Source organism: Leptopilina heterotoma, unplaced genomic scaffold (genome assembly GCF_015476425.1).
Source record: "Leptopilina heterotoma isolate Lh14 unplaced genomic scaffold, ASM1547642v1 Lhet_42, whole genome shotgun sequence".
NCBI lineage: Eukaryota > Metazoa > Arthropoda > Insecta > Hymenoptera > Figitidae > Leptopilina > Leptopilina heterotoma.
The window spans coordinates 882,284-907,872 of record NW_025111078.1 but is presented as its reverse complement, the minus strand read 5'-3'; the positions used below and the strand labels follow the sequence as shown (position 1 = coordinate 907,872).

At 34.0% G+C, this 25,589-nt stretch overlaps 1 protein-coding gene across 2 annotated transcripts in view; it reads left to right on the top strand.

Moving 5' to 3' along the window:
• The window catches only part of LOC122506415 (E3 ubiquitin-protein ligase TRIM9), an 87,407-nt gene extending 63,244 nt beyond the window's left edge, over positions 1-24,163 (top strand). Inside the window, exons 3-9 of one of the 2 annotated variants that reach the window (XM_043618561.1) lie at positions 9,032-9,127; positions 12,161-12,554; positions 13,612-13,644; positions 19,358-19,512; positions 21,580-21,718; positions 22,148-22,378; positions 22,814-24,163. In XM_043618561.1, the coding sequence (XP_043474496.1) occupies positions 9,032-9,127; positions 12,161-12,554; positions 13,612-13,644; positions 19,358-19,512; positions 21,580-21,718; positions 22,148-22,378; positions 22,814-23,142 (1,377 nt within the window). In that variant the 3' untranslated portion in view covers positions 23,143-24,163. The remainder of the gene's footprint in view (positions 1-9,031; positions 9,128-12,160; positions 12,555-13,611; positions 13,645-19,357; positions 19,513-21,579; positions 21,719-22,147; positions 22,379-22,813) is intronic. The other variant, XM_043618562.1, reaches the window with a different exon arrangement.
• Positions 24,164-25,589: the final 1,426 nt, after the last annotated feature.

Genomic DNA, 25,589 nt, shown 5'->3' with positions numbered 1-25,589 from the left:
ATCATTGGTAAATTGAGCACGTGATTTTCATTGACAAGCCAGAACATGTCGAATCTGGTGGAGCGGAGAGCGAGTTATCTGTAATAAAATTGCTAATCCTCGAATCGCGAATCTCATCTAAATTCCATTCGACAACTTCGCTATATCCTCGATTTCGTGTTACATACCTAGCAATCTGGTAAACGAGACTTTATGGATAGGCTACTACATAGCAAAAAGTTTAAATCCGTACTTGAAGTTGCTGATAAAGAATGGTGTCTAGAATAATTTTATTTATCCATTGGGCAGTAGAATGTTTTAAAGATATCCTAAGAACGTCCTGCAGACTTTAGGGTAACTAAATATTTTTAGCCCTCAACCTCCTCATCAAAATTAAAGAGTCTTCGAACAGGAAGATGTCTAGGACGGATCTAGTGGCGTAAGTGACTAAATGGGAGCATTCATCTGCGAAGTCTGAAGCCAAAAGGTCGTTCCGTAGGTGGATACTAAGGTTCGAAACTCAAGGAATCAAGAAAAGGTTTTTGGTGTTGGTGTCTGCCTAAAGCAAGTTCGCAAGTTTTTAATGTCCGTGAGATATCTCTAGGATGACTTTAACACAATATTCCAAAAACCATCCCAAAGGGGTCCTAGAGATTCTCGTATCATTCCACAATTTAGGTGTCCACTTACGGACACCCAAAGGAAATGTCTTCAAGGAAAAAGGCATCTGTAAGTTTTACGCCAAATTGTATTCTTTCGTTTTGCTAAAGAAAGAAAAAGCTTTTCTAGCTTCGAGATTTCCTTGTGCGCATATGAAGAAACCTTTAAAGCTCCATAGTCTATGTAAATGACTGTGGCCATTGACGATTCGAGGGAGAATACCTTTTAGAATTTAACGGGTTGAGAAGGAACGCGGGAATTTCGTGGTTTTCTTAACCGTGAGCGCGGTGGTGAACGGGAAAACAGGGGCCTTGGGGAATTACGAATGGGGGTCGAGCGAAGCTAAGCACGTCTACTTGGAAATAGTTGGAAGTTCGCGAAAGTAGTTTCACGGAGTTCATTAGAAGACGAGAGTTTTCAGGGAGAGGGACAACACGTCGCCATCTGAGGTCCCAAGAATGATAACACAACGACAATCAAAACTATTTTTATCATTGCTTTAAAGAATTGGCAAACTTCATAATTGCCAATTCTCAAATAAAACTAGTTTCCCCTAACAGATTTACTTTCTAAATTATTTTTTTGGATATTTTTTTATTTAAATTCAAAGATTTTTCCTTCTGTTGAATTGATGCATTCAGAAAGTATACCATAGGAGATGAAAGTTTTTATCTTCGGTAAAAATTGTTTTCACAGTGACATTATCGGGGGAAATTTTGAAACAGAGCCTATCCCTTTTATCAATAGACGAAGGGCTACAATCGATTATGAATCATCGCATTGCAATGCAGTGAAAAAGTGGCTTGATATGTATGTGTAATGGCAGTATCACATGGTTATATCCGTCGAGCAAAATTCGAGGGTATTTTACTCTTCAGGGGCAGTATGTATATGTATGGAAGCAGAACGTACACTTCGAGGGTGGCGAATGTTTTCGGTATGATTTGTAGTATGAATACACGCCAATGGATGACTTGTTACGTTTACAATTCTTTACGAGTCGATTTAGAGTGAAATGACTCTGCAACTTGTGCAATAGCACTTGCATACTATAAAAACTCCACCACCCTTTCGAATTCTCACTCCTATCCCTTTACATTTTTTTCCCATCCGCACGTTCTGCAAAAAAAAAAAATATGCACACGATCTGAATGAAAAAAGAAAATAGTGTCAAATGTATTTTTTTTGCGTTGAGACACTGTAAACTTTTATGTAAAACCATTAGCAGTAAATGTTTATGAGCACTGCGAAGGTATAAACATAGAATAAATAAACCTTTCAGCTTATTTCTTTTTTAAACTATACTTTTTATTGGTTCTGTAAGGAAAGAAAATATTTTGTTTATAGAAAAGTTTTTGTTTCCTTCATCTTACTCGGAGGGTAATTTAATCTTGATTACATTGTCTTTGGCTGTCTCATTTATTTTAACACAACCCTTGTACAACTAATTTACGGGAATTGGATTTTAATGACCTGTTTTGCGATCAAGTGGAAATGGCTGCGAAGTTGAAGGTTAATGTTGAATTCAAATTAGGGCTCCTTAGCATCACCTTATCTTTCATGGAGAGGGCGTGAAGACTAAGGGCATTTCGAGATAGTCATCATGAAATAAAACGATTTCAGAGAGAGCGAAAGGTTAAGACTAACTGGTCTCTCTGTCTCTTCGCGTCTTTTACGCAAAAGATAAAAGAATATAAAAGCTGGCACAAAGAAGCTTAAAAAGACGGAAGAAAGCAATTTGAATAATTATTGCCTCCTTCTTATTCTTGAACGTTTCTAGTCTGGACGCGTCAACTGCGTTAAAAATTATACTCCACTTTTGCTGAATAGTAAACTGTTGACTCCTCTTTCATTATTTCTCTTTACTTTGTTTTTCGATATTAAAAGAAAAGGAAAGTATATCAAAGCTATTATTACGGATTCAATTTAATATTCTTTTTTGATAGAGTAAACAAATCTTATTTCTCTATAAGAAGGATCGTTTTTATTTGCTCCAGTGAATATGTATTTTCATCAAAGTGGAGAAACAGTTTGATGAATTGCTGTCTGGGTGAAATATGACTATTGAAATTCATTGGAGGAGGAATAATAGTTATGGGGATAATAATGAGAGATTTAGGATGGGTGCAATTTACAATTAAGGAACAGTATTATTATACTGGTATAAGGTGGAATTTTCGTTTCTCCCATAGGAGAAAGACAATCGTGGTTTCGTGCCGAGGTATAATTGGTCATTCTAGAATGATTTTCATTTGAAATCCATTTTGGCAGTGGTGATACATATATTTACTGGGACATAAGACCGTTCTGGTGTACGTTATCGTGAGGTCACAGCCCACGCGATTTAGCCCTTCACGCAAAAGCTGTGCTCGAGCTTTACTTCCATCTTGCAGCCTACGGCCTTTTCCCTCCCCATTTCGCTTCAGTTTTCCCACTCCGAGGAACCCTAGAAAGTTTCACAGCCACCCTCCTGCAGACACTACCCTGCATAAACACGATACTCGTCGTATACGCCAACTACCATTATACTTGTCAAGCCAGCACTCGATGCATCGTTTGTCTATTCAAACGTGTGCTCCGCCACATATACACAACACACACACAAACCTCTCAGCACTGAAAATACGCATATACGCCTAAATTCACGTTCAACCCGCATGTGATGAGATTTTGCGATAATTCCTCTTCGTCTTACTTAGAACTTGGCAGACATCAGTTAGTCCCGCTTTTTCCCTTATTTCCCATTAGATCTATTCGTCGAAATGGTAATTGTCACAATTAGAAAGAATCAAGAAGGCGCTAGATATTAGTTTGGAGATAGTATTTATCAAATTCACATGCTGACATATGGGCTCAATTATCCGTCTGGACTAGCCAACCCTGAACCGTAAGTAATCCATCTATATTCCACACGATTAATGTCGTCCTAAATTTATTCTTGACGTGGGTCTAATACAGACCCAGAGTCTATAGTATCTGCAACTAATTTTTTTATCCAAAAGTAAAGCAGGAAATCCGTTTTCTAATAAGGTGTCTTTAACAAAATTTAAATGATAACGAGTGGTCCTTCGAGCCGGATTCGCCTTTGACAGTGTTCATTCAAAGGTTGAGCTGCTGACATGAGGGAATATTTCTGATGTTTTTGATCGTGGAGTGCTAACAGAAGGAGAATAATAATTTGGTATGTTAATTTCTGCTGCTTGTAATTATGATTCCTCTTATGAGCTGGACTTCGGTCTTCTGCTGCTGATAAAACCTCTCCCTTTTTTCCTAAAGGTAAGCAACACTGAATCTGTTTAAATAAGGCAATGAGGTAATACGACTCTGCTGAATTAACAATTTTACGTTTCATTTAAGAAATGTTTGTTGTTCCGTTTTTACCTCAGCCATATTTAATTTAAGAAATAGTGAGTAAATAAAAATGAGGAGTCAACAAACAATATACGTTTAAAAGAAATTAATAAGACCCTCCTAAAAATTGAAGAAGGTAATCTCGCACTATTAATGTGCGTGTTCAATAGTGGAGATTAGCGTGACCTAGGCAAAAGACCAATTTCCCCTTTCTGGCCATGTCTTATCGAAACTGTAATAGATAAGTCGGCTTTAGAAATTCAAACGAAAACCAAGGGATTTATTCGACTTGATAGTATAAAGCATTAACTCTTATAAGAAGTAACTTAATTACAGTGGAGCATGAATAGCGTTACGAGCTTCCGTAATTCAAGATGCGAGCTTTCCCAGTTGCAAATTGAAATCGTCCATATAACAATCACACTCTACCCCTCCTTGTGCCAATAAAAAGTTTTTGCGTCGCTATATGGAGGACTGTTTTTTTACTCTTTCAAACAATTCCATAGACTTAAAATCCGTATTCCAAACTTTTCCCCAATGATAATTTGTTATCGGATTAAAAAGTTTATCAGTCCTGAATGATAATCTTGATTGTCTAGATTACCTTCCTATCTCTCTAATATCAATTTATTCCAAAATAAAAATAAGTACCATAAATCTTTTTAAACCTTCAGTGAATTTCATTCTATTGTGATGATAATTGTTATTGTAAATTTCCATTCATCCTTTCTATAATAATTCTCGACTCTTTTCTTCAATACTTCTTTGTTGCTACTATTTCGTATTGTATCGAAAATTCTTTGTTCGTTTCGAATGGAGTCGAAAGTCAAATCAAAATTCAATTAAATTATTAATTTGGTTTCCTTAATGCTTCAAGAAATTATATAAGGATATAGAATACATTAGAATTCGTTTATAATGATGTTGGGAACAGTGGCGCTATGAATGTAAATTGTCTAGTCTTGGGGATTTTAGTACGACAAGTCTTCTTCCTTTAATAAGTGAGCAGACGCCTCAAAACTATGGGTATCATAACTTCGTAATGCCGCCGCACCATTTTCGAGAAGCAGCGCTCTTAACCTGAGGAGTATTTCTACCGAAATTTATATAGTTCATGATTAGAGATCAAGAAATAATTACACGTGCAGACCAAGTTTGGTTATAAACTAGAAATTTTTTTTAAGAATGAAAAAAGAATCTAATTTATTTCAAATATAAAAAGATTTGTAATTTATACAATCGAATAATTAAAATCCAGTTATTGCTCCCAAATAATTATCAAGAAAAAACAGAAAGAGGTGGCAAAATTTTTCCTGCAATCATAAAAAATAGTCTTTTCAAAGAGTATAAATTCTATCCTAAAGAAAAAACTCGCAAATCGAATTCTGTTTTTCCCTTTCGCTCTGTTCAACTTTATTCGAAACAAACGAAGAGTGTACAAGATGTAAGGATTTAATGCAGTCTATTCCAGAGCAATTCGATTCTCGCAACTCTTTCTGCCTCTTCGATTCTCGGAGAATAAATTCATGAGAGGCCCTTTTCATGCTAATAAGATCTCCTTCAGCTCTTGCATTTCGATATATCTCCCCCCACGAATTGAATCACTTGAAAAATGAAAGCGACAACAGATATCAGATTTGGCAAAAATGCGCATACAATTTTTTTCCACTCTCTTTCTTTTTTTCGAAAATAATTGAATATATAGAAATTATGAAACGATGTTACGGAAACAAAAAGAGAGCAGACAGAGAGAGAGAGAAAGGGAGTAGAGTAGACAAATTTATATATTTGGCTTAAAGAGCAGAGGGATTTAATATTTAGTTGGAATGGGAGAGAATTAAATTTCGAAACCTTTCTGAGCTTCTTGGGTGCCTGTCGAGAACATACCAAAGGGGTATAATCGAATCTTCGTCTCTGTGACCTCGGCTCCATTTCACCTCGCTCGTTGGCAAAGAGCTGCGCTTGGATGAATCCAGAAAGTGAATTATAGTCAACGATGAAAATATCGGTACATGAATTGGTGTGTCAAATTTACGAGAATTTGCTTCAATTGTGAATTTTCGTTGCTGTGTATTTCAACAAATGGAAATATTACATTTTCTAATTAAAATGGAGAGATAGGAAAAACGTAATTTTAATTTTAGCGAATTTCTCTCATTATGATGCACCTTTTTTTCTATTGCGGTAGGCTTTATTAAAAGGAGTCCTTTTCATATGAGAGAGAATATTGTCATGGATGTAATTTGCAGCGGGAATTTAGAGTTTTTAATATGAGACGACGCTACTTTGACTATAAGGTAAATTCTGATCATGTCACCTAACGGAACATTCGCAGACAGCTAAGAATCTTTTAGGTTGCATATTTTATTAAATTAAAATAATATAATTAAATTTTTAGGTGAGGGATTCTTTTTCTCCTGATAGTTTCATACGGAAAAGTCCCTTGTATCTACGTTTGTAGATCCCAAATGATTTTTGAAGAACCCTGAGAAAAGGTCCGCGGATTCTGGTCGACCCATTAAAATCCGCTTTCGTCATCAGCTGGATTTTGTTCCTCCTAAAGGTTCCGTAGGGAATAAAACCCTGGGATCGACTTTCCTAGATTCCTAAGTATCTAGTGAACCCAAGGAAAAAATCCCTGGGTTCTGGTCGACCCACTAAAAACCACTTCCGTCTTCGGGTGAATTCCTCTTCTCCTAAAGATTCCAAAGGTTCTCAAGGTATCCCTGGGGTTCTCAAACAATCTGCAAACTTGTGATTGACTGACCTGCAGTATGTGAAGAAACCCAGGACCCATTATTCAAAACCCAGGAGTATAAACTCCTGGGTCCTGGGTTCCCTCATGGGTCAGGCATAGAACGTCTTATGAACCGTTTATTGACGTCCTTTTCAAATCCTCTGATGCTAAGGTACATGGGGTTCAGCGACCTGAACGTGGTGAGTTGCTTTATTAACTTGGACGCAGACCTGAAGAATCTGAAGGAACCCAGAACCCTGGTACACAACCCAGTGCCCACTGGAACATTTTTAACAATTATCAACAATTATAATTAATCACCTCTAATATTTGGAATGACAAACTTATTTAACACTGAACGATTTAAGTGGGTTAAATAATTCTTGACACGAGTCATTAATATTGAAAAGAAAATTCAAATGAGTTGAAGTTGTAGAAAATCTAATTCGTCTTTAATTTCATCAGCCGTGTCGCCTCCCCTGAGGGAAAGGAAAATTCGTCTGGCGCGATGAGAGACGTTCGTGTGTCTGTGCCAGAAAATATACACCTTTAGGAGTAAATGAATGCCCCCAGGCAAGGAAAAGATACATCATCATACTTTTGAGTAAATTGAGTTGCACACAGGAACGTAATGCTGGGACAATGAAGAGAAAATAAGTTATCCTGAAAAATATGCCCGGAGACGATCGACTGAGTCTTTAGGATAAAGCTTCATGGCAGCAAGACGAAAGTAATCTTAAGAAAAGCGAGAAGTAAAGAGTGGAGAGTAAAAGAGAGAAAGAGAGAGAGGAAATTGGCGATAAACGAGTCTGGAAAATAGATTTTCCGTGCAGAGCATATTGGCAATATGTAAATTTTACCCTTTAAATGAAAAATTACGTCAGTCTGGAGATTCTTCACAGATATCCTATTATAAAATTTATTTTCATCAAACTAAAATTTACAATCTAAAAATTACACAAGGGTATTTTTTTAGGAATTTTTTTTTCTTTTTACGGAATTTGCTCGAAAATTTAGGTGCCTGTAAAGGGTTGAACCAAATTTATTTCCTTTGTACAATTTTAAGCATCTGCGAATCTCTGTATTGGCAGTTTTTTTTTGTTCCCTCGGAACATGACGGTAGTCGAGTTTATTCACATGGCTCACGCAGAAAAAGGTGTCGATTGAGTCTCTTAACGAACAATACAGTGCACTGTATAGAATTGTAGAGTACTTGAATTTCTATGCAAACAAATTCACTTAGAATTCTCGTGAACTTGTACGTTATATTGAAAAGTAGCAAACATTCTCTTCTTTTATCTGACAATGCAAATTCTGGGTTGAATACAAGAAAAACTATATACGTTAAATTAATTTCAAGTGATGAATTTTACTCTATTTTTTCTTTGTAAATAAAAACTTTGAATTTTTTATTCACATAAGCAAAAAAATTCCAAAAGGACTGTTAATTTGCTTTTTTTAAATAAAAAATTGAGGTGGTTTTTTTTTTATAATGAATTTACGTTCTGTCGTCACGTGTGCGTATCGTACACAGAAAGCAACATCGTGTATCGATCCGCAACGGCGTTTTCAGCTCAGGCCAACTGTCCAAAACTCTTTTGGATACAAATTTTTGTCACGATTTTCCAACACGTTTTTTGCTTTCAAAACACGTGTATATGATCCCAAATCACACTATAGTTGGTCGAAATTTCCATTTTCCTTCTTTTTCTTTTTGTTTTATAAATGAGATTTGAAGACGATACCTGCGCACACCCTAAGAAACGTAACATTGCTTCCTCTTTCGAATTTTAACGAAAGAAATAAACTTATATATTTTCGAGACGATCCACAGAAAAAAAGGGGTTTGAAAAAAGTATCCCCCTATTCGAGTGTTGGTGTCAACGGATTTTGTGATAGGAGAAAAATGAAGGAAAAATTTAAAACTATGTAAAATGTATGCTAAAAAATTCAATGTTATAGGAGGGAAAATTTGTTTTTAATTCGGGAAACTTAAAAGCTTGCGCATTTTGACTTCGTAATAGTTACAGACTCCGGTCACCGTTTTTGGAAGTCAAAATATGCACCGGCGTCTATAATTTATCTTAACTCGACTGCACTTTGATATTTGTCAAGAAAAATTTGTTACGAATACTTCAAATAAAAAAAAACCTACTTTTAGGCATATTAAAATAGGATCCACTTTTAAGAAAAGGGGAATCTAATAATTCCATTGTTTTATTTATAAAAAAAATTTAATTTTGCTTCGTTATATAAATATTCTTATTTCACTGTTTCTTACTTCTTCATTTTCTTAATTTCCAGACGGAACTGTCACAAAATCTGCAGCAGTTGTCGGAGCGCGCGCGTTCTACAACGGAGTTCATTCAGAGGCTCAAAGGAATGACAGATAAAGTGCACGTAAGTATGCATGTTTCCCATTATTACAATCTATTCTACCGTACAATTCTCAGACAATGAAAATATAGATATGAGTCCCGACGTACATTCATTATTTATTCAAATAATTAAAAAATCTTCTTGGTACGTTTCCTTTTTTGGAATTATTTTTTGCGATCTCATCCTCTACAGAAAGGGACATTTTTTCTTGGTTTAAATTAAATCCATTTGGTAGAACCAAACATTAATTGTATAGACTTTTGAAAAATAATAGAAATTAAAGGGTTAAAAATTTGTTTGGGAAAAAATTAGTAGAATAACGATTTTAATACACTTTTGATTTTGGGAATTATTAATTTGGGCACTATCAATGTACTTATATCTCTTGGGAACAACGTCCGCTCTCTAGGCCTGTCAGGGCTCGACTGGTTCGATACCCAAAAATCCCCACCACTTTCGGGTACGCACCTGAAAGTGGTGGGGACTTGGGTGTCGAACCAGTTGGGCACAGTCGGGCACAGACACGACAAGTTGATAGTAGTATTTAAAATAAATTTTTTCTCCTCGATGTTAGCACCAATTGCAGAACTGGAGGTAAGAGTTCATTTCATAACTGTTCACCTGGGTTGGTGACTTTGAACTTGATAATTGGATTTTTGCTGTTAGGAAGTCCTTTAATAAAAAGCCACAACACCACGATAAGGTCTAGCAGGAATGTACAGGATTCTTAGTAGTGGTCATCTAACGTCGAGGAGAAAAAATTTATTCTAAATAGTACCATCAACTTGTCGTGTCAGTACCCGACTGTGCCCAATTGGTTCGTCACTCACAAAAGTCCCTACCACTTTTAGGTGCGTAAATGAAAATGGTGGGGACTTTTGGGTACCGAACCAGTCGAGCCCTGACAAGCCTAGGGAGCGGACGTTGTTCCCAAGAGATTTGGGTACATTGAAAGTGCCCAAATTAATAATTCCCAAAATCAAAATTATATTAAAATCGTTATTCTACTAATTTCCCCCTTTTAATTTTTATCAGTTTTCCAAATTCTACTTAAATACAAATCCATTACAATACACGAATAATATTTTAAAATAATAGAATTGAAAAATTCAAACAATTTACCTGATCGTAAATTGCTGTTTGATACCAGAGGACGCTTAAATGATTTTTCATCTCAATATATGCGAGTCAATGAAGTAAGGCATATGAAAATACGATATTCATACAATTTTCAATAGACCCTTTTCAGTAGTTGATCATAGTGGCGTGCACATAATCATGTGATACAGTATGTGTACATAAAGGGTAAACTCGGTTTATGTGCGAGCAAAATATATCGTCACACCTAATGAGCCATGTTAGCATGGACACACTGCTAGCAGTGAATTTCGATGGAATACCACTTTTTAGAAAACATATTCACATACTATGTGGAATAACAATTTTCCCGCAAACATTATATGCTTTCACACTAAGCACACGCCAAAATGGAATATTGTTTTGTCAGTATATTTTCACAAAAGTATGGTTAGCGTTTCAAAATAAACTTTACACTTTATGTAATACACATGCGTTCTCTTTTGACCTCCGCCACTATATTAACATCAATGGCAATTAACAATTTACCCACTATACAATTAATTATCGGTTGAGTCCGCTTCCCCTTGGTTATTAAAACGGTTTCCCTGTTTTCGTATTATTTCCCGACAGTTTCGTTCAATATCCGGATTAAATTCTTCGCAAAAAAATAAATTGCGAGCATGAAAAGCATTCTTGCTGATGATAAATAAGCTTTTCAGGTTTCAATTAATAAAATATAGAAATATAAAAAAAGAAAATTGGATAATTAAAAATTTTCTCCATATTTTTGAGTGAATAATGATTGTAGCATAAGAGGATTTTCGTATTATAATTACGAGCATCATTGTTAAAAAAAACTGACACGACTTTGACGTACCCTTAATGAATAAAATTATATATTCAATTTTTTTTCCCACTGTTTTTATGGGTGAAAAAAAAATTTATCGAGTATGAAAGATAATTTTTTTATTGCCTAAGGTAAAAAAATCACTTTTTTGTCATTAAGCTTTTCTGTTGGAAGAAAATGGCCAATAAACCACATAGACGCGCTTCACTTTATATTCACCATCAACTCATTTTTATATCGTTTTATTTTTCGCTTAACGTAAAGCTGTTCTCACACGTTTTATGGACCTCCCCTTATACGAATCGAACCTTTTGATAAACTGGATAAATTGGCCTTACGCAACACGAGCTGTAAAACGATTACGTCGAGTGGCTTTAGAAAGACGTTCAATCGAGACGTTTCCCTTTAATATTCCCTGTGACGAATTCAAATCTATTTTTAAGTAAATTTGTTATTCCTTAATAAATACAGGAAGGGTATTTTTTCCTTTTTTCACTAAATTCTTTAAAACTTGACGATTTTTTTTTTTGCAATTTTGTGTGGAGAAACCTTTTAATTAGAATTGATGAAGTTGTAAAAGTATTCTTAGATGCAGCAGCATTCTTGTTTTTACTGGGAACTTTTAACTGGATTTTCCAGGAGTTAACAAACTTTTAACTCTTCTTATTTCTTATACCTCTACATTGTTTTTAAAATTAAAACAGAAGTTTCTTTAAATTATGCTCAATTATTATCTCGTGGAAGGGAATACATTTCATAAGGTGGAAATGAAATCTTTGAAGTAGAATAGAATTGGTCATGTTATTCAGTGGTCACGTGCCCTATATACTTTACTAAGAGTCACGTGACCACTGAATAACATAACGTTTTATTAAAAAAAGAAAAAATGTCGTTAAGGTAGAAATTTAACTAAATGTTGCCAAATTCGGAAATAAATAGCAGAGGCACCTAGGTCCGGTTGCTAATAAACAAGAGCTGCTAAAAATTCCAAAAAATCACTTATAAACTTTTCAAAAGTTTGCCGAAAGTGACAATTTATTATCAAAAATTATCGAAATACAGTTACAAGGCAGGAATAAGACTGAACGAATTATTTCAAAATGGAATTTTTTTTTACAATTTTACAGGAAGAATGTTGCGCATTGGAAAAGGAAGTTGAAGAAAGGGTGAGCAACCTGGTGAGCATGCTTCAGGCCCGGAAATCAAGACTGATTGAGGCAGCGAGGCAAACGAGGGAAGCCAGAGTGAGAGCATTAAGGGATCAGGTGACCCGGTGTGCCACCCATCTGCAAACGACAACAGCCCTTCTCACCTTTTGCATCGAGGCGCTGAAGGAAACTGACAGTGCTGCCTTCCTTCAAATTGGCGGGATGCTTTCCGTGAGAGCAGCCACAGCAGCCAGTACCTGGGGTGGCGCTGAGGGTGTTCAGGAAATTGCTCGACTTCCTCTCCTCGACCTCACTCTCGATGACAAACCTCTACTACGAGCCATCGATCAGCTTACATTCGTTCAAATGAAACGTACGTTCAATTCAACCAACTTCAAGTCTCTCGAGAAATAGACCACCTTGTCCTGTCCACTAACTTTTCAACACGCAAAAATAAAAGACTTTATCCTCCCACAATATTATCGAACCAAATATTAAAGATTCATAGGCGAGGGTACAAATCAGTAAAAAAATAGTTTAGCCATCCGTAACATTTTTTTTTCACTAGTGGATATGACCAAACGTCTATTTCTTGACAGATTCTGTAAGATCCCTTACTGGAAATTTTTTTCTAAAAGCGATAAACTTTTCCAGCAACAGATCTAATTAATTTTATAACTGATGCACCTTAATTTTAAACCTTTTTCTAATTTAAGTACAAAATATTTTTGTTCAAAAATCTGCTTTATTTCCGCTTTTTACATAGATTTTCACTATCCTATAATTTTGTTTTAATAGCATACAACTAGAAGCTTTTAGTTTGATTACATATTATACTTTACCGGCTTCTGCTCGAAGGAATACATTTCAAAAAGTTATTCAGTTAAAAATTTAAAAAAATATTTTGTTTAAGTCTTACCCCAAATTGTCTTATGGCTACGAACGTTAACAGTTATGAATGGAAAAATTTTTAAATCCGAAAATTAACTATTGAAAACACTAGTTAACAGTAGACGAGGTTTTTTTTATTTTTCGTGTAGAGGTGCAAGATTCAAAATTTTCCGATACTACGGGTATTAATCGACAAGTTTGGAGCAATATTGAACTCGGTAGTACAATATTGACCCAAGCCTGCGCCTATCGTCAATTTCCTATTGGCAAAATTCTAATTATACACCAAGTCCAATGAAAAAAGCAAAATAATTCAATCACCCTAATCTTTTTTTCAGAGAATGGAACAATTTTTTGGGGTAAGACATTAAAAAGAGACTTTAAGTTTTGAGAAATCGTGGTTTTCAGAGAGAGCATGTTTTTTGTTTTTCGTTGTCTTCTTCCAAAAATTTTTTTATATATTTTCAAAAAGTATTTGTGCATGAAAACATTTGTTGGTTTTTCGTGTAAAAAAAACGCTTGTCATTTTTCGGACGCAGCTTCCGAAGGAGAAGATCGATATCCAACTGCAGGTAAAGAATTATAAAAACAGGATTAAATTATCAAAATAGAAATTTTAAAAAAAAGTATATCTAATGGTTGTCTGTAACATAAACTTAAATAGAGCGACTCAGTAATTTCAAAGTTATGCTCCAGGCGACTTCTTTAACAATATTTCATCTTTGACTAAACGTTTCAAAAGAGGGTTTAATCAGCTACCTGTCTTGAAGCATAACTACGCTAACGATCTCGGTATTATAGCGATGTCGGGTTTAGCCAACTCTTCTCTCGACCTCTTATCGAATTTGCCAGCAAGACCCAACTTTCTTTTCAACAAATTGCTGATTCACGATCGGAGAAAAATTAGCTGCTAAGTACTTTTTAAAATATCGGATAGAAAAAGAAGTCTAAGTGATCAGCGAAAAAAAACCTCTCACTTTTCAAGGAATATTAATCGACTATAAAATTTAATCTCAACGAAGAATTGCTTTAAATTATTTTTAAAAATACGTTCTGGTTGATTATAATTAGATTTGTAAACATAAATATATTTTCCAAGAATTGTTATCAAGGATGGTGGAGGGGAAAGAAGAAGAAGAGTGGGGAGCAAGAGAGGGGGAGACAACCATGAAGCAGGTTCTCTTACTCTCGTCTCCCCACTTCGACTCTGCAATACTAGGTAACTTGACGTTAGGGGTACCTCAGTCCATCTCTGACAGTTGGTCTGACAAGTTGCAACAAATCATCAAAGGGATGATGTACTATCAAAAGTATATTAAAATCGTTATTCTACTATTTTTTCTTCACATGGTGAATCTGATTTAATTGTCAAACCCTATCAATCAAAATTGTTTGTACACAACACTATTTAAATTTTTGAGAAAAATCAAAGTCCCTAATCCTCAAATAATGTTGCATCCAAACAGTCCCATTGCCTAACCCAAATCTGTTGGGTTCAGTCCTCTAGGATATTATTCCAGTAATTCAAAATTGTATCAAAATCGTTATTCTACTAATTCTTTCCCTAATTTAATTCTCTTAAATTTTTCTCAGTTTGCAAAACTCTATCCAAATAAATACAAATACCAACAGAAAAATTATTTTAAACAACAAAAAGAAGAAAATTAAAAAAATGAAATAAAAATTCGAAAATGTGATTTGGAAAGAGTTAGAGAAAACTGGTTTGGAATTATACGTATATCAACACGTTATTTCCACACGAATCCACCTTAATTCCTGTTTTTACCGGAAACGGATTACCCTCGCGCCGGACAAACACGAACGTATGTAATATTAAATGTCCGGCAAACTGCCATAAAGGATTTTATTTCATTCATCATGCTTTTGTCAGTGGAGTTCCACGTTTCAGTTCGGCTCTCTTTGTAGCCAGATGGAGATAGGATAGGCACTAGGAACAGAAAAGAGAGAAGAAAAAGACAATTAAATATAAAGCCCCTGACGAAGCAAGTGCAAATAAAAATGCGAAATATGACGTTCAACCAAAAAAAAAAGAAGAAAAAAAATAGGAAGAAAAGGAAACACTGATCAAAATGCCTCACTCGTTTTTACAAGTACAAAGCACGTTTCATGCAAATTAAAATTACATTTCCCGACAACTAAGATATGTGTTTCTACCTCTATGGTTTTAATTTTAATTAACAATAAAGTAGATTAAAATGCTTTTCTAAATAGACTCCAGTTTCCTTTAGAAACAAGAGTCTTTTTATTTCGAGAAACAAATTTTAGAATTACTTTTATTTAAATGTTTTAAAACACATTTTTAAATACTGTAAATTTTTTATATATTTTAAAATTTATTTTTAAAATTCCCACCATAATTTTGATTACTGATATTGTATTTTTTTTAACTTTTAAATTTTATTTTTGTTAATAAATTCATTCTCAAAGATGAATTTATATGAAAAGTGAAATTCACTTAATAAGCAGGTAAAATTTCACTGTCATAATATTATTAAAGGAATAATTTAATTTTAAATACAAATTCATGCATAAATGCAATTTGTTTTCCACTTTGATAAATTGTATTATTTCATTTTGTAATTCCATTTTGATCAGTGAATTGAATTATAAATTATTTTTTTCGATAACATAAATGAATATATTAAAAATTCGTTTCATAATAAACTTTCCACGCTCTAAAATAATTGTTTTTTTCACCTACAGTAGTTAACGAAGATTTTTTGAAAGTGCAAATATGAAAAAAAACAATAGGAAATTTTGATATAAATCTTCGGCATCTATTTTGCGATTTTTATGAACCCAATTGGAAAAAATGTAACATGATTTGCACTGACGTTTCGTGAACTTATTTTTCCACTTAACGTACGTCTTTATGGAGGTGACTCTGTTTGCTTTCGAGCGATAAACTTTCACGCGAGTTGACGTTAAGTAATATCGATTTCTTGATTCTCTGTCTTGGTTCTTTTCTTTTCTCATCTGTCATGACTTTTCATATCAAAATAGCTTTTCTCTCTTCTGAAATGGTATCACTTTTTTGTCATCATTTCAGAGAGAGAGGGGGGGGGAATGAAAAATATGCATTAATTTATATTTCGCAGACACCAATTTTCATGTCTGATTATATAAGTATGAGACTAGTGTTTCAAAAGTATTTCAAGCGAAATTTGCAAATTATAGTCTGAGTCGAAAAAAAATGGAAATATAAAATATAGTCGCACTGTCTGACATTGGCTTGACCGTTATTACTGGGGGACTAATGGAAAATGTATGGCGGCCTGCAGTAGCTGTGATCGAGCTACGGTCAGACAGTTGTCTCTCAGAGAACTGTGAAATTTATCATGAAAAGCACCTGGTTTGTTCCACAGATATCGATTTTAATTCCCCATCGGATACAGTTCCATTCATTCCAAGAAGAAAATGCACTTGGTACATCTATCCTGTTTGCTTTTGCTTCTAGCCTTCGTCACGTTTATAAACTAATCATAAATGTCAATAAAAATCTTATCTTCAAGAGATGTATTTTTAAAATTATTATTTTGAGAGAAACAGTCCCTATCCTACTTCTAAAAACAAGTAGTTACCCCACATTCGCAATGATTAGTTTATTTTAAGTTGACTTAAAATAGCAAAGGGATAATTTTCCCCATTATAAAAGTATATTAAAACCATTATTCTACTATTTTTTCTGCTTCAAAATCAAATTTTCATATTCCTTTCATTAAAATTTTTAGTCTCTACTACCTTATTATTCCTAATTACACTATTTTTTTACATAAGTTTTGAATTCTTTGATCTGAAATGATATCATGATAAAAAATAAATTACAATGTCAAGAGAAATACAGTAAAATTTACGACCATGTGAATATATATCTTATTAGACAGAAAAGAAATTTTCCTTCTATGATAAATGATCTTATGGCTGTCACTTCCGACTGCTTTTCCCCTTGGATAAAAAAAGTTTTGTTGACACGCAACCATAAAATTCAATAATAATTGATAAAATAATTTTATTCGGAGTTTTTGTTCAGCTTTGGATTTTTATATTATAAAAGTTTTTTTAAGAGAGCAGAGGGAAATCTTAATATCGCTAGTCTTGTTGATTTCCTTGGCGATCATTGTAAGGCCCTCTGCCTCTTCATTCATATTTTTCGGTCCTCCTTCATCATCTCGTCATTCAATTTATAATCAACCCTGATCCATATTTGAAACTCCTCCAGCGCCAGGTGGATGAACCACCTGGATTCTAATCATAAATTTTAAATTAGAGAAACAGTTTCCAGTTACTTTCACGTTATCAAAAAAGATGCTCTGAAATAATTCCAGAAAAATTCCGTCTTTGCGAATTAATTACATTATCTTACAAAGTTTAAATATGAAATTTAATTCTAAACTCTAATTTATATACAGAGATGTAAATACGAACCTACATGAGGACCACGCAATCCCTTCAAATTCTGATTACATTGCGCTGTTGCGTACGTTAATTTAATGTACGTTGAAGGGATGTAGAAGAGGGTCAAAAGGAAGGAAGTAAAGGGAAAAAGGAACGGGGTTTGAGAATTCCCCTTCAAGACCCAATCAATTTACACTCTCGTTATAGAGCTTGCAACTAAATGTCCCACAAGATTTTCGCTTTTCCAATTTCTGTAATCCTTCTGTTTTACATTCTTTCCCCATTTGGACCAAGTGAATTCACACTCTTTTAATTAAATTCAACATTTGTCTGCAAAGCAGTAAATATATCATTGAAAATAATTTCAAAAACTATTCAACATTTTGCCAATCACTAAGAATATTGTTGTCGGATAGTTGACAGTTCTCGACCTAGCCAAATAGGGACTACTCAGTCAACGAGAATATCAACTCAGTATTTCAAAATTATATTAAAATCATTATTCTACTAATATCGAAAATGTCACATAGTTAAAATTAGTTAAAATAAACATATTTTTAAGGAATGGACAGAAAGGGTTTATACTACTTCTAGAAAAGTACATTTTGTAAAATCGAAAGAACTAAATTCCAAATGGAATTTCTCTTCCCTAAGTAATCGAACGAATACAAATTTAATCTATGTAGGAGAAATAAGACTGTGTGGAGTTTATAAAGGCCAATCAACAAAACTCCTCTTTGCAATACTGAATATTCAATTGCCGACAATCATACTTCCCTCCTTTCCTCCCAATCCCTTCAGCAACATCTCATTTATTCTGTTCTAGATTTTTTTTTTACTCTTGTCCTCCACTACATCTTCACCTTTAATTTAGTTCTATTTTTCTCTTTTTTTTATTTCATCTTTTTTCCACTAAAGCCACGAACTAGGATCGAAACTACAATGTAGACAATAAAATGCAATTTATATTTCAATTCGTTACTCGTACCCGAAAGTTTTTTTTAGTGACATTTTCGATATCTAGTTCAAAGTGAGGTGTTTAAATTTTCTAGTGTAGTAAAATAGTTGTGGTAATGAATTTATATAACTAGGATGGTTTTTTAATTAATAGAAGTTTAACCTTCTTTGGGCTTTAAAAATAATACCATACATTATTAAAATTAGGCACGATAATTGAATTCAAGTCATTATAATATGAATTTTAATAAAATTGACTTTTAAGATTTACGTCATTTGTTCAACTCATAAACGAAAGTCATTAAAACTCGTGTATTCAAGGAATAATATGACGAAATGATCCCTTGGCAAAGCAAAGGGAAAAGTCTTAAACAAACTTCCTTTTCTAAAGGCACCAAATTGCCTTTCACTAAACTCTTCCCTAGAAAAGGTGTCGAGTATTTCAGCAACTGGTTTTAATTATCCACGTAGAAGTTGTAGAATTAAATTTGAACCTTCTATAGTTAATGACCTTTCATTTAATGAAAATACAAAAATCATTAAGTATATTTGTAAATTAATCAAATATCAGTAAAGGAAAAAAATTATTTTCTTTACTTTTGTATTTTTATCAACTGCTGTATCTTGAGCTTTGGATTTGTAGAAATAAGTAAATAGTTAAATATACTATCGCAAAATAATAAATACGCTTATTATTTATATTAGAAAAAGATATATGGGTCAAATATCGAGAGAAGAAATTAAAAAAAATTCTAGGGTCATTGAAGTTGTTACAAAGGCACATAAAGGCTTTATACTGGTTGCACTTTAATATAGAAATCCTGGTGTGAATAGTTGCAAAATACGATTTTTTAATTGAATTGAATTTTTTCATTCCAAGAAATTTGTGCTTTAATTGAATTCGAATTCTAGCGCCAGGAGCACCACTTCTTGTACCAAAAGAATGCAGTGCAGAAAACAACAGCGTTACAATTGCTTGGCAACCACCACTTGGTTACGGACAACGAGGTCCTTCAATCGAAGGATATCTTCTGGAATTGGACGATGGATGTAGCGGGGAATTTAGGGTAAGTTTCCAGTTGTGAAATCGTAAAGATTTAATTCTATGAACCTAGAAATCGATTGTATTCCTAATCTATGGTTGATTCCATAACATACCTATTTCATTAATTCTACAATTCCACAATATATTGAAAGTTATAATTAATACCGGTGACAGGAAGATGAAAATTTCAAACAGAAACTTGAAAGACAAGATCCCTGGAGAATATGATATATGATTTGAATGTTATCGAAACAGAGAAACTGAGACAATCAAAAGCTCCATGATTTATAGGATTCTCCAGATGTAATGTTGAAACCCTAAATTTTGAATGTCACCCTCTTCCCTACTAAGTTATGATACAATAGGAAAGTCCTCACTGCTTTAATAAACCATTCATAAAGTTATTTTTCATATTAAGAGAAATTTTTACACAAATGAATAGTTTATGTTTATAAGCAGACTGTAAAGTGAAAAGTTATTTTAGATACTAAGGCATATAATAATTTCTTGATGATAATAAATTAAGAAATTCCTCTTAGCAAATTGTTTGCATTTCGCAAAAGGGTATTTCGACTAAGTCTTGGGTAATTTCCTTTTCTTGTCGATTCGTAATTTTAGGAAAGTCTTTCACGAAAATGTTGCTGCAATAAGGTTCAACTTGGAGAATGTCACTACCACAGGAAGGTTGTACGCTATTTCGCAATTAACGGAAGGAGAATCTGTTGATCAGATATCTGGATGGAAATCCTGGTGGAGCTGACCACTGTTGTTCTGGTCGATCCACTAAAAACCACTTCCGTCTTTAGTTTGAGTTCCCTCTTCTACGGAATTACCGTCTGGGTTTTAACTTCGTAGGAAAAAGTCCCTGGGATTTCGCTTACGGGACCTATACCGTTAATAATTTTCCCTTACCTAATTGTTCTCGATTTTAGACCTTCTGGGATCCTATCCAAGATATCGATGATAACGTACCACCTGGATTTTTTTTCTAATTGGGCAAGACATAAAACCAATTTTTATGTAACCTAACGCTTTTTTGCTACCTCTAAGCCAGTGACTACAACCTAGCCACCTTTGAGAGTCATTGACTCTCGAAGGGTTTCTGACGACATTTTGGACTTCTTCTACTTGGGTAAGGCAATCCAAGTCACGAATATGAAAAGTTTCCCTTTTCTGTAGCTCTTGCTTTTACAACCTTTGTGTGACTCACGTCTAGATTAACTTCTTTGCGAATTTTACCCAAAACGTCAGCATACGTCTTTCCTTGAGCAACGGGAATGACCATAGTCGACCCTTTCATCACAGCTTTCATAGCTTTTGTATCTTCTTGCTCTCCGGCTTCCCTAGAGCTTCTACCAATACCTGTTGGACCTCTTCTACCTGGGTAAGACAATTCAAGTCGCGAATGTCGAAAATGGAGTCCTCTTCATTTTTCCAATTGTATCATTAAAACATTTCAAATTTTTCAGTAAACAATTTCTGAAATACAAAAAGAATAATATGTGTCATGTGCGATTGATATTTTAAAATGTGTCACACTATGAAAAGAAAAAAAATTTCAATTCATTTGTCGCTTTGTTCGCGAGATACTGTTTTGACAAGATTTCATGTTGTTTAAGTTATTGAGCCTCTCAAACAGAACATTGAATTGATTGCTGGCATTATCAATACGGTTACAATGTCAATAATTTGCAGTGTCGTCAAATGTCTGCTGCAGTCGAATTCAAGTAGATTAGGGAATTTCTCATTAAGGTTTGATTATTCGTCTGTTTCATCGCAATGCGTTTGTCCCAATAATTCCCGACAATAATAGCAAAATAATTCAGTTTTCTATCGAATTAATTAGAAATCGAAGATCCTTCTGTTGCTCCAAAATCCAAAATTAAAATTCAAGATTATATCGAATAGCTGAAAACTATTCCTAGCTGAAAAATTTACTCCTATTGTTAATATTACAAATATTCAATGTATCTATCAAGTGTTTCGGTGCGAATCGTAATTTACAACTTTATTGCCCTTTAAAGTACTTTTTATAAGCAATATCAAAAACTTTGACCATAAACCTATTCTTCTTTTTTTCTCTGAACAGGAAGTATATTGCGGACGGGAGACGATCTGTACGGTAGATGGATTGCACTTTAATTCACTGTACAATGCACGGGTGCGAGCTTTCAACAGTGCTGGAGAAGGGGAATACTCGCAGCTGATAGGTTTACAGACCGCTGAGGGTAAGTAATTCTACGAGCCAAGGGGTTATCGTAAAATCCTCCGAAAACATCGTAAATCCTTTTTTATTCAAAGCACGACTTCAAGTGTCTCTGAAAAAATCAGGAAGCGTGAAAGCGTAAAACTCTATTCATTGCATCCATAAAAAAATATTCCAAGATTTTATATGCACTGCTATCGTTTCGAAATAATCCATATTTTCAAATAATTCACATATAAAATGACATTTACGTTATTTGTCGGTTCAGAACAAATTCGTTTATAATAACTTCTAAAATCTGATTCATAAAAAAAATTCCTGTCAGGAGTGACGTTTTATATTCACATAAAATAAATATATGATTTGGAATCGAGTTTTACTAAATTGGTTTCAACTTTTTTTTCAGAATTCAATCTCTTATTTAAAAAATGATCTGCTTTTAAATTTTCAGTGGCTTGGTTTTCATGGGCGACAGGAGACTCCACAATGCCACAGGAAGTTTCTATCTCCGAGGATGCAATGAGTGCTTCCTGCGAAGGATACGAACATCGAGTAGTCCTTTCAGGAACAGGATTCTCTAGAGGAGTCCACTATTGGGAACTTACAATTGATCGAATTCAAAGTGACACAGACCCTGCTTTCGGAATTGCTCGATGTGACGTTTCTCGTGATCAAATGCTCGGTCAGTATGTCGACTAATTGTTAAACTACAAAATAACTTTCCCTCTCTAATACGCTATATTCTAGTAAATATTTTTTTTACCAATATCTGAATTTTAATTATTCGATTGTATAAATTACAAAAATCTTTTTTTTAACTTCAAATTTAAAGATATTCTCCGTCTGAGAGAACGAACGAAAATGAACGGAGATTCATATTTTGTAATAGTAACGGGAAGGATAGAAAAATTTTTTTTGGCTATATCATCAGAATGGTGTGTAATCCTCTATAAAGAGAAAAGGAAATAGAATGGAAATTATAAGAATATTGAATGAAAATCCACCCTCAATGTTCGGCGAGGCTTTTTAATTAAGTACTACCCTAAAATCTATCTCGCACCCTTTATCACTTCCATTACAAGTAATTAATGAATCTCTCGTGTTGATATTCTTGCAGGCAAGGACGATAAAGGCTACAGCATGTACATTGATCGTTCGAGATCCTGGTTCATGCACGCTGGCAGGCACGCCCAAAGAACAGACGGAGGTGTTCAACAAGGTTCAACTGTTGGGGTTCTCCTAGATCTAGACACAACCCACACCATAAGATTCTTTGTCAACGACCAACCTCAAGGAGGAGTTGCCTTTCGGGATCTCTATGGGGTATTCTATCCTGCAGTGAGCCTTAATCGCGGTGTCACTGTCACTCTCCATACAGCACTCGATGTTCCTCGTCATCTTCTTGACCTGCATGAAGAGTACATGAGCGACGTTATTCAAAGCTAGGGGTACCTATCTGTCCTGAAAAAGGGCCTTTTTCAAGAGATTGGATCTCCATGCTCATTCACCATCGATCGAATTAAGGATCTCAACGATATTCTCCAATTGCAAACTCTTGAAAAAATTGTCGAAGAAACTCCCAGCGAGACAAACTGCTGTGGCGCTGAATTTTAAAGGTCATTTTTCCCCCTATTTTCAAGTATTCTTTTCATTTCCCCTAGAAATATATAATGGCTTTTAAAATTTCCTTTCGAAAAAAATATTTGAAAAAGTATAAGTACTTTTTCGTATAAACTAAAATTTAATTTGACCAGAAATTAAGCGAAAATGAATTATCAAATTGATATATGCATTTAAATGAATGCAATTCCGAAAGACTGTACTTTCTCACGTTTATACGTTGGAGCTTGAATTTATCCGATTATCCATCGTACCTTTTCATATCATATCGTATTAATAAGTGTTAGCACTAACGTAAGTGCACAAGAAAAAAAACAATAAAACATTAAATTATTGTCGTGAATATTGATGAATGGATAAATTAAAAATAAGAATAATGTGAATGAGAGTAAAAAAAAATATATCTAATTATTAAGTTCTAATACTCGATAAAGATAACTTCAAGACAGTCGAGTGTAAAATAAATAATATACTGTTTCTAGTCTTTATAGATATCTCGTCTTTCTACTTTCTCATGTTTCTATACACACCCAATTCTTTGTTCTACAATTGTTATACGTTTTTTGCTACTCGTCGCCTTTTAGATATTTTGTGCGAAACGTTGTGAATGCAAGAACGAACACGATATTATGTGTTTTAAGAGGTCATATATGTTCTAAATTACAACAAGCAATAATGTAGGGTTTCCTTGATAAGCCGATTTAGACGGTAAAATCGAATACTCGACGCTAAGGTGAGAATCACATTGTATATATTTGTATATAAAATACTGCCGATTAAATTTGCCAAGTGTATTATTAATATTATTATCATTGTACTCAAACTAATAAAATTGCATCAAATGAAATTTTGTTTTTTACTTTGTATTCCATTATTTAATTTTTTTTTGCTTAGGGACTTTTGGGAAATCCGCTTACAGATACCTTGGATTCTAAACTCAAAATTGTTTCAAACTTAATAAATTATTTAATGATAACGGAACTTTACATGTTTACTTGATGGGAAAATACTGAAAGAAATTTAATTTGATGACCGAGTTGACGGATTCATTGCTCTACTCAAGCTCTTATTCACCCTTGAACGAGACTAAGCCAGCCTTTTTGAAGGCGAGGAGGGTTCCTTAATCATATCCTTCTGTGAGGTTTCGATATTCCATCCATTAAGAGAAATTTGAAGGGTCTGTTTGATTTTAAGAAAGGGAGAATGGAATTTTGAATGCGCACGTGCGGAACTTCGTTTGCTGCCCCAGAACATACAAATAAGGTAAGTAATTATTTTCCTTTTACTGATTTAACTGCGTCACATATTTTGAATAGATGAATCTTTAGTTTTCTTAATTTAAATCATTTGTTCCTGTAGTGTATGCAGAATGATCCAACGTCTAATTATTCGATTGTGTAAATTACAAATATTTTTTTCTGAATGTTTAGGATCTTCCATCCTGAATAAAGGGTGGACTTCTAATTATTCGATTGTGTAAATTACAAAAATCTTTTTTATGAATGAACTTGGAAATTCGTTTGGGATCTTCCATCCTGAATAAAGGATGGACATCTAATTATTCGATTGTGTAAATTACAAAAATCTTTTTTATGAATGAACTTGGAAATTCGTTTGGGATCTTCCATCCTGAATAAAGGATGAACATCTAATTATTCGATTGTGTAAATTACAAAAATCTTTTTTCTGAATGAACTTGGAAATTCGTTTGGGATCTTCCATCCTGAATAAAGGATGAACATCTAATTATTCGATTGTGTAAATAACAAATCATTTTTTCTGAATAAACTTGGGAATTAGTTTGGGATCTTCTAATTATTGAGACATCTAATTATTCGATTGTATAAATGTCAAATTCTTTTATATTCTAAATAATCTCAAGAATCATATTGTTCCACCTCGGATACTCTATCCCGAATGAAGGCTGGCTGCTGACTGCCACTATCAAGAGAATTTATTCTTTAAGAACTCGAATTCACTTGTACTGTTGTTAGAAATCCCAGGACATAATTTTGTCAAAGATTTCCCAACTATCTAAGAGACCCCCCAATAATAAAATTATAACCGATCCCAATAAAAACATTAAACCTCTCCTCCTCCAGCGCTAATATACTTTACAAAGTCGTGTAAAATTTCCCACAACAATACAACAACTACTTCTTCAAGTTTTGCTTTCTTATATAGGAAAACTTTGATATTAGGTCAGTACTGTGAGAGTAAATAGACTTAGGAAGTAGATGGCAAAGAGTGCAGCTTTTAGATACTAAATTTAA